Source organism: Salvelinus namaycush, chromosome 7, assembly GCF_016432855.1.
Source record: "Salvelinus namaycush isolate Seneca chromosome 7, SaNama_1.0, whole genome shotgun sequence".
Taxonomy (NCBI): Eukaryota; Metazoa; Chordata; class Actinopteri; order Salmoniformes; family Salmonidae; genus Salvelinus; species Salvelinus namaycush.
This window is the reverse complement of record NC_052313.1, coordinates 10,789,145-10,804,498: the sequence shown is the minus strand read 5'-3', so window position 1 is coordinate 10,804,498 and position 15,354 is coordinate 10,789,145. Positions and strand designations below refer to the sequence as shown.

The window sequence follows — 15,354 nt, the reverse complement described above, 5'->3', positions numbered from 1 at the left end:
GTTCATGACATAATATGTGTGTATAATGTGGGTGTATAATGTGTGTGAGTGTGTTTGTGAGTGTGTGTGCGTGTGCATGTGCGTGCTGGTGTGTGTGCATGTGCGTGCTGGTGTGTGTGCATGTGCGTGTGTGCGCGTGTGCGTGCGTGTGTGTGCGCTTGTGCGTGTGTGTGTGTGTGTGTGTGTGTGTGTGTGTGTGTGTGTGTGTGTGTGTGTGTGTGTGTGTGTGTGTGTGTGTGTGTGTGTGTGTGTGTGTGTGTGTGTGTGTGTGTGTGTGTGTGTAGGTGTTCCCTGTAGCATCCGGTGGAGGCCTGGTCAGTGAGTATGCGTTTGTCCGTACGGGGCTGCTGGGCTTCGTGGGTCCAGGTGGTCTGGTGTTTATCTCCGGCAAGATGGACGGCCTCATTGTGGTCAGCGGACGCAGACATAACGCTGATGACATCATAGCCACCGCACTGGCCGTGGAGCCAATGAAATTCATCTACAGAGGGAGGTATGCAATCGTGCAGTATTGTTTTGGGCAAAGACACTGTAAATGATAGAGCCACATGTTGTAGTGCACTACATAGGGAATACTATTCTCCGTCTGTACTCACTGTACTCTCCATGTAAAAGATGGCAGTTAGAGAACATACTGATACTACACTAACCATCTAACTCTGTCTGCCTGCCTGCCTTCCTGCCTGCCTGCCTGCCTGCCTGCCTGCCTGCCTGCCTGCCTGCCTGCCTGCCTGCCTACCTGCCTGCCTCCAGGATAGCAGTGTTCAGTGTGACCGTGCTGCGTGATGAGCGTATCGTGGTCGTAGCAGAGCAGAGACCAGACTCTACTGAGGAGGACAGCTTCCAGTGGATGAGCCGTGTGCTGCAGGTAACACCACCACAACATCACCCTACCGTACGACCATAATGCAGGTAACACCACCACAACATCACCCTACCGTACGACCATAATGCAGGTAACACCACCACAACATCACCCTACCGTACGACCATAATGCAGGTAACACCACCACAACATCACCCTACCGTACGACCATAATGCAGGTAACACTACCACAACATCACCCTACCGTACGACCATAATGCAGGTAACACTACCACAACATCACCCTACCGTACGACCATAATGCAGGTAACACCACCACAACATCACCCTACCGTACGACCATAATGCAGGTAACACCACCACAACATCACCCTACCGTACGACCATAATGCAGGTAACACCACCACAACATCACCCTACCGTACGACCATAATGCAGGTAACACCACCACAACATCACCCTACCGTACGACCATAATGCAGGTAACACCACCACAACATCACCCTACCGTACGACCATAATGCATGTAACACCACCACAACATCACCCTACCGTACGACCATAATGCAGGTAACACCACCTCAACATCACCCTACCGTACGACCATAATGCAGGTAACACCACCACAACATCACCCTACCGTACGACCATAATGGAAGTAACACCACCACAACATCACCCTACCGTACGACCATAATGCAGGTAACACCACCACAACATCACCCTACCGTAGGACCATAATGCAGGTAACACCACCTCAACATCACCCGACCGTACGACCATAATGCAGGTAACATCACCACAACATCACCCTACCGTACGACCATAATGCAGGTAACACCACCACAACATCACCCTACCGTACGACCATAATGCAGGTAACACCACCTCAATATGACCACAGTACGACCATAATGCAGGTAACACTACCTCAACATGACCATAATGCAGGTAACACCACCTCAACATGACCACAGTACGACCATAATGCAGGTAACACCACCTCAACATGACCACAGTACGACCATAATGCAGGTAACACTACCTCAACACGACCATAATGCAGGTAACACTACCTCAACACGACCACAGTACGACCATAATGCAGGTAACACTACCTCAACATGACCACAGTACGACCATAATGCAGGTAACACCACCTCAACATGACCATAATGCAGGTAACACTACCTCATCACGACCACAGTACGACCATAATGCAGGTAACACTACCTCAACATGACCATAATACATGTAACACTACCTCAACACGACCACAGTACGACCATAATGCAGGTAACACCACCTCAACATGACCACAGTACGACCATAATGCAGGTAACACTACCTCAACATGACCACAGTACGACCATAATGCAGGTAACACTACCTCAACACGACCATAATGCAGGTAACACTACCTCAACATGACCACAGTACGACCATAATGCAGGTAACATCACCTCAACATGACCACAGTACGACCATAATGCAGGTAACACCACCTCAACATGACCACAGTACGACCATAATGCAGGTAACACTACCTCAACATGACCACAGTACGACCATAATGCAGGTAACACTACCTCAACACGACCATAATGCAGGTAACACTACCTCAACACAACCACAGTACGACCATAATGCAGGTAACACTACCTCAACACGACCATAATGCAGGTAACACTACCTCAACATGACCACAGTACGACCATAATGCAGGTAACACTACCTCAACACGACCATAATGCAGGTAACACTACCTCAACATGACCACAGTACGACCATAATGCAGGTAACACTACCTCAACACGACCACAGTACGACCATAATGCAGGTAACACTACCTCAACATGACCATAATGCAGGTAACACTACCTCAACATGACCACAGTACGACCATAATGCAGGTAACACTACCTCAACATGACCATAATGCAGGTAACACCACCGCAACACGACCACAGTACGACCATAATGCAGGTAACACTACCTCAACACGACCACAGTATGACCATAATGCAGGTAACACTACCTCAACATGACCATAATGCAGGTAACACAACCTCAACATGACCATAATGCAGGTAACACCACCTCAACACGACCAATGTACGACCATAATGCAGGTAACACCACCTCAACATGACCACAGTACGACCATAATGCAGGTAACACTACCTCAACACGACCACAGTACGACCATAATGCAGGTAACACTACCTCAACATGACCATAATGCAGGTAACACTACCTCAACACGACCATAATGCAGGTAACACTACCTCAACACGACCACAGTACGACCATAATGCAGGTAACACTACCTCAACATGACCACAGTACGACCATAATGCAGGTAACACTACCTCAACATGACCATAATGCAGGTAACACCACCTCAACATGACCACAGTACGACCATAATGCAGGTAACACTACCTCATCACGACCACAGTACGACCATAATGCAGGTAACACTACCTCAACATGACCATAATACATGTAACACTACCTCAACACGACCACAGTACGACCATAATGCAGGTAACACTACCTCAACACGACCACAGTACGACCATAATGCAGGTAACACTACCTCAACATGACCATAATGCAGGTAACACCACCTCAACATCACCCTACCGTACGACCATAATGCAGGTAACACCACCTCAACATCACCCTACCGTATGACCATAATGCAGGTAACACCACCTCAACATCACCCTACCGTACGACCATAATGCAGGTAACACCACCTCAACATCACCCTACCGTATGACCATAATGCAGGTAACACCACCACAACATCACCCTACCGTACGACCATAATGCAGGTAACACCACCACAACATCACCCTACCGTACGACCATAATGCAGGTAACACTACCACAACATCACCCTACCGTACGACCATAATGCAGGTAACACCACCACAACATCACCCTACCGTATGACCATAATGCAGGTAACACCACCACAACATCACCCTACCGTATGACCATAATGCAGGTAACACCACCACAACATCACCCTACCGTACGACCATAATGCAGGTAACACCACCTCAACATCACCCTACCGTACGACCATAATGCAGGTAACACCACATCAACATCACCCGACCGTACGACCATAATGCAGGTAACATCACCACAACATCACCCTACCGTACGACCATAATGCAGGTAACACCACCTCAACATGACCACAGTACGACCATAATGCAGGTAACACCACCACAACACGACCACAGTACGACCATAATGCAGGTAACACCACCACAACATCACCCTACCGTACGACCATAATGCAGGTAACACCACCTCAACATGACCACAGTACGACCATAATGCAGGTAACACTACCTCAACATGACCATAATGCAGGTAACACCACCTCAACACGACCACAGTACGACCATAATGCAGGTAACACCACCACAACATCACCCTACCGTACGACCATAATGCAGGTAACACCACCTCAACATGACCACAGTATGACCATAATGCAGGTAACACTACCTCAACATGACCATAATGCAGGTAACACCACCTCAACATGACCACAGTACGACCATAATGCAGGTAACACCACCTCAACATGACCACAGTACGACCATAATGCAGGTAACACTACCTCAACATGACCACAGTGCAACCATAATGCAGGTAACACTACCTCAACACGACCATAATGCAGGTAACACTACCTCAACACGACCACAGTACGACCATAATGCAGGTAACACTACCTCAACATGACCACAGTACGACCATAATGCAGGTAACACCACCTCAACATGACCACAGTACGACCATAATGCAGGTAACACTACCTCAACATGACCATAATGCAGGTAACATCACCTCAACATGACCACAGTACGACCATAATGCAGGTAACATCACCTCAACACGACCACAGTACGACCATAATGCAGGTAACACTACCTCAACATGACCACAGTACGACCATAATGCAGGTAACACTACCTCAACACGACCATAATGCAGGTAACACTACCTCAACACAACCACAGTACGACCATAATGCAGGTAACACTACCTCAACACGACCATAATGCAGGTAACACTACCTCAACATGACCACAGTACGACCATAATGCAGGTAACACTACCTCAACACGACCATAATGCAGGTAACACTACCTCAACATGACCACAGTACGACCATAATGCAGGTAACACTACCTCAACACGACCACAGTACGACCATAATGCAGGTAACACTACCTCAACATGACCATAATGCAGGTAACACTACCTCAACATGACCACAGTACGACCATAATGCAGGTAACACTACCTCAACATGACCATAATGCAGGTAACACCACCGCAACACGACCACAGTACGACCATAATGCAGGTAACACTACCTCAACATGACCATAATGCAGGTAACACCACCGCAACACGACCACAGTACGACCATAATGCAGGTAACACTACCTCAACACGACCACAGTATGACCATAATGCAGGTAACACTACCTCAACATGACCATAATGCAGGTAACACAACCTCAACATGACCATAATGCAGGTAACACCACCTCAACACGACCAATGTACGACCATAATGCAGGTAACACCACCTCAACATGACCACAGTACGACCATAATGCAGGTAACACTACCTCAACATGACCACAGTACGACCATAATGCAGGTAACACTACCTCAACATGACCATAATGCAGGTAACACTACCTCATCACGACCACAGTACGACCATAATGCAGGTAACACTACCTCAACATGACCATAATACATGTAACACTACCTCAACACGACCACAGTACGACCATAATGCAGGTAACACCACCTCAACATGACCACAGTACGACCATAATGCAGGTAACACTACCTCAACATGACCATAATGCAGGTAACATCACCGCAACTCGACCACAGTACGACCATAATGCAGGTAACACTACCTCAACACGACCACAGTACGACCATAATGCAGGTAACACTACCTCAACACGACCATAATGCAGGTAACACTACCTCAACACGACCATAATGCAGGTAACACTACCTCAACATGACCATAATGCAGGTAACACTACCTCAACATGACCACAGTACGACCATAATGCAGGTAACACTACCTCAACACGACCACAGTACGACCATAATGCAGGTAACACTACCTCAACATGACCATAATGCAGGTAACACTACCTCAACACGACCACAGTACGACCATAATGCAGGTAACACTACCTCAACATGACCATAATGCAGTTAACACTACCTCAACATGACCATAATGCAGGTACCACCACCTCAACACGACCACAGTACGACCATAATGCAACCAGACCAGTTAAAATGTGTGAATGAGCGAAACAGTGTATGTTATTTAGAGTCAATTCAAACAACTTTTTTCTACCTTGCACCTGGGAAATTGTTAGAGGTTTTTCATGATCTCGTCTCCTCCCCTGTGTGTGTGTGTGTGTGTGTGTGTGTGTGTGTGTGTGTGTGTGTGTGTGTGTGTGTGTGTGTGTGTGTGTGTGTGTGTGTGTGTGTGTGTGTGTGTGTGTGTGTGTGTGTGTGTGTGTGTGTGTGTGTGTGTGTGTGTGTTTTTAATTGACAGGCGATAGACAGTATCCATGGTGTGGGTGTGTTCTGCCTGGGGTTAGTTCCAGCCAACAGCCTCCCTAAGACCCCCCTGGGGGGTCTACACCTTTCTGAGACCAAACAGCTGTACCTGGAGGGGGGGCTGCACCCCTGTAATGTCCTCATGTGTCCTCACACCTGTGTTACCAACCTGCCCAAACCACGACAGAAACAACCAGGTGAGAGAGAGAGAGAGAGCGAGAGAGAGAGAGGGAGAGAGAGAGAGACACACACAGAGAGACAGTTTAGAAGAGCTGATTTTATTTTAGTATTTTTTATTTCACCATTATTTAAACAGGTAGGCTAGTTGAGAACAAGTTCTCATTTACAACTGCGACCTGGCCAAGATAAAGCAAAGCAGTGCGACACAAACAACAACACAGAGTTACACATGGACTAAACAAAACACACAGCCAATAACACAATAGGAAAAAAAGTCTATATACAGTGTGCAAATGAGGTAAGATAAGGGAGGTAAAGGCAATACATATGCCATAGTGGTGAAATAATTACAATTTAGCAATTAAACACTGGAGTGATAGAGACTGGAGTGATAGATGTGCAGAAGCTGAATGTGCAAGTAGAGATACTGGGGTGCAAAAGAGCAAAAAAATGAATAACAGTATGGGGATGAGGTAGTTGGATAGGCTATTTACAGATGGGCTATGTACAGGTGCAGTGATCTGTGAGTTGCTCTGACAGCTGGTGCTTAAAGTTAGTGAGGGAGATATGAGACTCCAGCTTCAGTGATTTTTGCAATTCGTTCCAGTCATTGGCAGCAGAGAACTGGAAGGAAAGGTGGCCAAAGGAAGAATTGGCTTTGGGGGTGACCAGTGAAATATACCTGCTGGAGCGCGTGCTACAGGTGGGTGCTGCTATGGTGACCAGTGAGCTGAGATAAGGCGTGGCTTTACCTAGCAAAGACTTATAGATGACCTGGAGCCAGTGGGTTTGGCGACGAATATGAAGCAAGGGCCAGCCGACGAGAGCATACAGGTCGCAGTGGTGGGTAGTATATCGGGCTTTGGTGACAAAACGGATGGCACTGTGATAGACTGCATCCAATTTGCTGATTAGAGTGTTGGAGGCTATTTTATAAATGACATCGCCGAAGTCAAGGATCGGTAGGATAGTCAGTTTCACGAGGGTATGTTTGGCAGCATGAGCGAAGGATGCTTTGTTGCGAAATAGGAAGCCAATTCTAGATTTAATTTTGGATTGGAGATGCTTAATGTGAGTCTGGAAGGAGAGTTTACAGTCTAACCAGACACCTAGGTATTTGTAGATGTACACATATTCTAACTCAGAACCGTCCAGAGTAGTGATGCTGGACGGGCGGGCAGGTGCTGGTAGCGATCGGTTGAAGAGCATACATTTAGTTTTACTTTCATTTAAGAGCAGTTCGAGGCCACGTAAGGAGAGTTGTATGGCATTGAAGCTCGTCTGGAGGTTGTTAACACAGTGTCCAAAGAAGGGCCAGAAGTATACAGAATGGTATCGTCTGCGTAGAGGTGGATCAAAGAATCACCAGCAGCAAGAGCGACATCATTGATGTATACAGAGAAAAGAGTCTGCATGAGAATTGAACCCTGTGGCACCCCCATAGAGACTGCCAGAGGTCCAGACAACAGGCCCTCCGATTTGACACACTGAACTCTGTCTGAGAAATAGTTGGTGAACCAGGCGAGGCAGTCATTTGAGAAACCAAGGCTGTTGAGTCTGCCGATAAGAATGTGGTGATTGATAGAATCGAAAGCCTTGACCAGGTCGATGAATACAGCTGCACAGTATTGTCTCTTATCGATGGAGGTTATGATATCATTTAGGACCGTGAGCGTGGCTGAGGTGCACCCATGACCAGCTCGGAAACCAGATTGCATAGGGGAGAAGGTACGATGGGTTTCGAAATGGTCGGTGATCTGTTTGTTAACTTGGCTTTTAAAGAGGATAGATATAGATATAGGTCTGTAGTAGTTTGGGTCTAGAGTGTCTCCCCCTTTGAAGAGGGGGATGACCACGGCAGCTTTCCAATCTTTAGGAATCTCAGACGATACGAAAGAGAGGTTGAACAGGCTAGTAATAGGGGTTGCAACAATTTCGGCTGATAATTTTAGAAAGAGAGGGTCCAGATTGTCTAGCCCAGCTGATTTGTAGGGGTCCAGATTTTGCAGCTCTTTCAGAACATCAGCTATCTGGATTTGGGTGAAGGAGAAATGGGGGAGGTTTTGGCAAGTTGCTGTGGGGGGTGCAGTGCTGTTGACCGGGTTAGGGGTAGCCAGGTGGAAAGCATACCCAGCCGTAGAAAAATGGTTATTGAAATGTTCAATTATCATGGATTTATCGGTGGTGACAGTGTTTCCTAGCCTCAGTGCAGTGGGCAGCTGGGAGGAGGTGCTCTTATTCCCCATGGACTTTACAGTGTCCCAGAACTTTTTTAAGTTTGTGCTGCAGGATGCAAATTTATGTTTGAAAAAGCTTGCCTTTGCTTTCCTAACTGCCTGTGTATATTGGTTCCTATTTTCCCTGAAAAGTTGCATATCGGGGGGGCTATTTGATTCTAATGCAGAACGCCACCGGATGTTTTTGTGCTGGTCAATGGCAGTCAGGTCTGGAGTGAACCACGGGCTACATCTGTTCCTGGTTCTACATTTTTTTGAATGGGGCGTGTTTATTGAAGATGGTGAGGAAAGCACTTTTAAAGAATAACCAGGCATCTTCTACTGACGGAATGAGGTCAATATCCTTCCAGGATACGCGGGCCAGGTCGATTAGAAAGGCCTGCTCGCTGAAGTGTTTTAGGGAGCGTTTGACAGTGATGAGGGCTGGTTGTTTGACCGCAGACCCATTATGGATGCAAGCAATGAGACAGTGATCGCTGAGATCCTGGTTGAAGACAGCAGAGGTGTATTTAGAGGGCAGGTTGGTTAGGATATCTATGAGGGTGCCTGTGTTTACGGATTTAGGGTTGTACCTGGTAGGTTCATTGATAATTTGTGTGAGATTGAGGGCATCAAGCTTAGATTGTAGGATGGCCGGGGTCTTAAGCATGTCCCAGTTTAGGTCACCTAGCAGCACGAGCTCTGAAGATAGATGGGGGGCAATCAATTCACATATGGTGTCCAGGGCACAGCTGGGGCATAAGGTGGTCTATAGCAAGCGGCAACGGTGAGAGACTTGTTTCTGGAAAGGTAGATTTTTAAAAGTAGAAGCTCAAATTGTTTGGGCACAGACCTGGATAGTTAGACAGAACTGCAGGCTATATCTGCAGTAGATTGCAACTTCGCCCACTTTGGCAGTTCTATCTTGTCCTAAAATGTTATAGTTAGGGATGGAAATTTCAGGGGTTTTGGTGGCCTTCCTAAGCCAGGATTTAGACATGACTTGCACATCCGGGTTGGCAGAGTGTGCTAAAGCAGTGAATAAAACAAACTTAGGGAGGAGGCTTCTAATGTTAACATGCATGAAACCAAGGCTTTTACGGTTACAGAAGTCAATAAATGAGAGCGCCTGGGGCATGGGAGTGGAGCTAGGCACTGCAGGGCCTGGATTAACCTCTACATCACCAGGAGGAGCAGAGGAGGAGTAGGATAAGGGTATGGCTAAAGGCTATAAGAACTGGTTGTGTAGTGTGTTCGGAACAGAGAGTAAAAGGAGCAGGTTTCTAGGCGCGGTAGAATAGATTCAATGCATAATATACAGACAAAGGTATGGTAGGATGTGAATACAGTGGAGGTGAACCTAGGCATTGAGTGATGATGAGAGAGGTATTGTCTCTAGAGACATTAATTAAACCAGGTGAGGTCACTGCATGTGTGGGAGGTGGGACAAGAGGGTTAGCTGAGGCATATTGAGCAGGGCTGGAGGCTCTACAGTGAAATAAGACAATAATCACTAACCAAAACAGCAATGGACAAGGCATACTGACATTAGGGAGAGGCATGCGTAGACGAGTGATCATTGGGTTCAGTGTGTAGCTGGGCGGGCTGGAGACACGGCGATTCAGACAGCTAGCGGGCTGGGGCTAGCAGGCCTTAGAGGGACGTCACGACCCGAGGAGTCTGTTGTAGCCCCTTCGTGCGGTTACATCGGCAGACCAGTCGTGATGGATCAGCAGGTGTCCGTGTAGTAAAAGGGTCCAGGCCAATTGGCAAAATAGGTATAGTAGCCCAAAAAATTGGCTGATGGACCTCTTAAGCTAACAGTCCAGTATGCTGTAGACAGCTAGCGAGCCGTAGTGATCAGGCTAGCAGATGGGCAGGGGACGTCGCGACGGAGGAGCCTGTTATGTCGGTAGTCCAGTCGTGATGGATCGGCGGGGCTCCGTATCAGCAATTTAAGGGGTCCAGGCCAATTGGCAAAATAGGTATTATAGCCCAAGGAGTGGCTGATGGACCTCTTCGGCTAGCCGGGAGATGGGCCTAGCATAGGCTAGCTTCAGGCTAATTGGTGCTTGCTTCGGGACATAGAGATTAGCCAGGAGAACCCAATAGGATAGCAGCTAGCTAACTGCGATGATCCAGGTGAAGAGGTTCAGAGCTTGGTAGGAATCCGGTAGGAATCCGGGGATATGGAGAAAAAGAAGTCCGATAAGCTCTGGGTTGAATCGCGTTGTGCAGACTGGCAGGAGTTGTCCGGGCTAAAGGTTAGCCGATGGCCACTAGCAGTGGCTAGCTGACTACTAACTAGCAGCTAGTTAGCTGGCTAGCTTCTGTTGGGGGTTCCGGTTCCAGAGTAAAGAAAATAGCAGATCCATACCACATTGGGTGAGGCGGGTTGCAGGAGAGTATATTGAGGTTGGGGTTAAGAAAAATATAAAAAAAAGATATGCGAAGAAAATAGATCTAAAAAAATATATACATAGGACACGACAAGATGAAGACAAAAGACGCCTGACTGCTACGCCATCTTGGAATGAAAATGAATTTAGAATTTAGTGAACGATGAGGAGAAACTTTGCCGGAAAGCTGAAGAACATTGTTAGCTCTTATAGCTCTCAAGCTGCTTGTTGTATCTGGTCATTCAAATCATGTTTTGGATGTGTCCTGACCTCGTGTGTGTGTGTGTTGTGTGTGTTGTGTGTGTGTTGTAGAGATTGGTCCTGCGTCTGTGATGGTGGGGAACCTGGTGTCTGGGAAGAGGATCGCTATGGCCAGTGGCAGAGACCTGGGACAAACTGATGACAATGACCAGGTAACACATCGTTTGTGTATTTCTTCCCCCTGACATACACACAGGATTTTATAATGTGTTTTAAACTGTGATGGATTATAGTTATTACACAGTCTGTGATGGATTATAGTTATTACACAGTCTGTGATGGATTATAGTTATTACACAGTCTGTGATGGATTATAGTTATTACACAGTCTGTGATGGATTATAGTTATTACACAGTCTGTGATGGATTATAGTTATTACACAGTCTGTGATGGATTATAGTTATTACACAGTCTGTGATGGATTATAGTTATTACACAGTCTGTGATGGATTATAGTTATTACACAGTCTGTGATGGATTATAGTTATTACACAGTCTGTGATGGATTATAGTTATTACACAGTCTGTGATGGATTATAGTTATTACACAGTCTGTGATGGATTATAGTTATTACACAGTCTGTGATGGATTATAGTTATTACACAGTCTGTGATGGATAATAGTTATTACACAGTCTGTGATGGATTATAGTTATTACACAGTCTGTGATGGATTATAGTTATTACACAGTCTGTGATGGATAATAGTTATTACACAGTCTGTGATGGATTATAGTTATTACACAGTCTGTGATGGATTATAGTTATTACACAGTCTGTGATGGATTATAGTTATTACACAGTCTGTGATGGATTATAGTTATTACACAGTCTGTGATGGATTATAGTTATTACACAGTCTGTGATGGCATGTCATGTTGTGTGTTCTGTAGTTCCTGTTCCTGTCAGAGGTTCTGCAGTGGAGATCTCAGACTACGCCTGAACACATCCTCTACACACTGCTTAGCTCCCGGGTAACACACACACACACACAAACAAACACACATGCATGCACATACACACACAGCAGTGGGGGCTGGAGTAAAAGGAACAGAGTCAAACATGTGGTTTCCATATGTTTGATTTGTTTGATACCGTTCCATGAATTCCATTCCAGCCTTTACAATGAGCCTGTCCTCCTATAGCTCCTCCCACCAGCCTCCACTGACACACACACACACACTTATGCCATGGAATTGTTAAGAACTCTGATTGTTTTGGACTCTGATTGTTAAGGATTCTGATTGTTACAGACTCTGATTGGAATCTGATTGTTACGGACTCTAGTTGGACTCTGATTGTTACGGACTCTGATTGTTACGGACTCTGATTGTTAAGGACTCTGATTGTTAAGGACTCTGATTGGACTCTGATTGTTACAGACTTATTGTTACGGACTCTGATTGGACTCTAATTGTTACAGACTTATTGTTACGGACTCTGATTGGAATCTGATTGTTACGGACTCTGATTGGACTCTGATTGTTACAGACTCTGATTGTTACGGACTCTGATTGGAATCGGATTGTTACGGACTCTGATTGTTACGGACTCTGATTGGACTCTGATTGTTACGGACTCTGATTGTTAAGAACTCTGATTGGACTCTGATTGTTACGGACTCTGATTGTTAAGAACTCTGATTCGACTCTGATTGTTACGGACTCTGATTGTTACGGACTCTGATTGTTACGGACTCTGATTGTTACGGACTCTGATTGTTAAGAACTCTGATTGGACTCTGATTGTTACGGACTCTGATTGTTACGGACTCTGATTGTTACGGACTCTGATTGGACTCTGATTGTTACGGACTCTGATTGGACTCTGATTGTTATGGACTCTGATTGGAATCTGATTGCGCTTTATCACTCCATCTTTCTCTAGGGAGCGGTGTCTAGTTCTCTGACGTGTCTTCAGCTCCATAAGAGGGCAGAGAAAGTTGCTGCTCTGCTGCTGGAGAGAGGAGGACTACAGGAGGGAGACCACATAGCACTGGTCTACCCACCAGGTAACACACACACACACACACGCACACGCACACGCGCACACACACACACACACACACGCACACGCACACGCACACGCACACACACACAGAGCATATGTGTACGCCCAAATACACTCTTCACTTCTCTCTCCTATGTGTGTTACAGGTATAGATCTGATTGCAGCGTTCTACGGTTGTCTGTATGCTGGCTGTGTTCCTATCACGGTCCGACCGCCCCACCCACAGAACATATCAACCACACTGCCCACGGTCAAGATGATCGTAGAGGTGAGAGGTCAATGACTGTGGTAAACTAGAGGTCAATACTGCCCAGGCAACCGGTAGAGAGGAGGTAGAAGAGAAAGAGAATGTAGAAGCATCTCTCTCCATCTATCTCTCTCTCTCTTCATCTATCTCCCTCTCTCCCTTCATCTATCTCCCTCTCTCTCCATCTATTTCTCTCTCTCTTCATCTATTGCACTCTCTCTCTGTTCATCTATCTCCCTCTCTCTCTTCATCTATCTCCCTCTCTCTCTTCATCTATCTCTCTCTCTTCATCTATTGCACTTTCTCTTCATCTATTTCTCTCTCTTCATCTCTCTCTCTCTCTCTCTTCATGTCTCCCTCTCTTCATGTATCTCTCCCTCTCTCTCCATCTATTTCTCTCTCTCTTCATCTATTGCACTCTCTCTCTCTTCATCTATCTCTCTCTCTTCATCTATCTCTCTCTCTTCATCTATCTCCCTCTCTCTCTTCATCTATCTCTCTCTCTTCATCTATCTATATCCCTCTCTCTCTTCATCCATCTCCCTCTCTCTTCATCCATCTCCCTCTATCTCTTCATCCATCTCCCTTTCTCTCTTCATCCATCTCCCTCTCTCTCTTCATCTCTCTCTCTCTCTCTCTCTCTCTCTCTCTCTCTCTCTCTCTTCATCTATCTATCTCTCTCTTCATCTCTCTCCATCTTCATCTCTCTCTCTCTCTCTCTCTCTCTCTCTCTCTCTCTCTCTCTCACTCTCTTCATCCATCACACTCAATTCAATTCAATTCAAGGGGCTTTATTGGCATGGGAAACATGTGTTAACATTGCCAAAGCAAGTGAGGTAATAATAATATACAAAAGTGAAATAAACAATAAAAATTAACAGTAAACATTACACATACAGAAGTTTCAAAACAATAAAGACATTACACATGTCATATTATATATATACAGTGTTGTAACAATGTACAAATGGTTAAAGTACACAAGGGAAAATAAATAACCATAAATATGGGTTGTATTTACAATGGTGTTTGTTCTTCACTGGTTGCCCTTTTCTTGTGGCAACAGGTCACAAATCTTGCTGCTGTGATGGCACACTGTGGAATTTCACCCAGTAGATATGGGAGTTTATCAAAATTGGATTGGTTTTCGAATTCTTTGTGGATCTGTGTAATCTGAGGGAAATATGTCTCTCTAATATGGTCATACATTGGGCAGGAGGTTAGGAAGCGCAGCTCAGTTTCCACCTCATTTTGTGGGCAGTGAGCACATAGCCTGTCTTCTCTTGAGAGCCATGTCTGCCTACGGCGGCCTTTCTCAATAGCAAGGCTATGCTCACTGAGTCTGTACATAGTCAAAGCTTTCCTTAAGTTTGGGTCAGTCACAGTGGTCAGGTATTCTGCCGCTGTGTACTCTCTGTTTAGGGCCAAATAGCATTCTAGTTTGCTCTGTTTTTTTGTTAATTCTTTCCAATGTGTCAAGTAATTATCTTTTTGTTTTCTCATGATTTGGTTGGGTCTAATTGTGCTGTTGTCCTGGGGCTCTGTGGGGTGTGTTTGTGTTTGTGAAC

The 15,354-nt window shown here is 45.8% G+C and overlaps 1 protein-coding gene across 1 annotated transcript in view; it reads left to right on the top strand.

Moving 5' to 3' along the window:
* Positions 1–15,354, top strand: part of LOC120050319 (disco-interacting protein 2 homolog C-like) — a 34,952-nt gene that overhangs the window by 9,201 nt on the left and 10,397 nt on the right. The window contains exons 19-25 of the mRNA XM_038996899.1: positions 285–493; positions 754–868; positions 6,468–6,669; positions 11,580–11,680; positions 12,423–12,503; positions 13,417–13,540; positions 13,686–13,807. Coding sequence (XP_038852827.1) covers positions 285–493; positions 754–868; positions 6,468–6,669; positions 11,580–11,680; positions 12,423–12,503; positions 13,417–13,540; positions 13,686–13,807 — 954 coding nt within the window. The remainder of the gene's footprint in view (positions 1–284; positions 494–753; positions 869–6,467; positions 6,670–11,579; positions 11,681–12,422; positions 12,504–13,416; positions 13,541–13,685; positions 13,808–15,354) is intronic.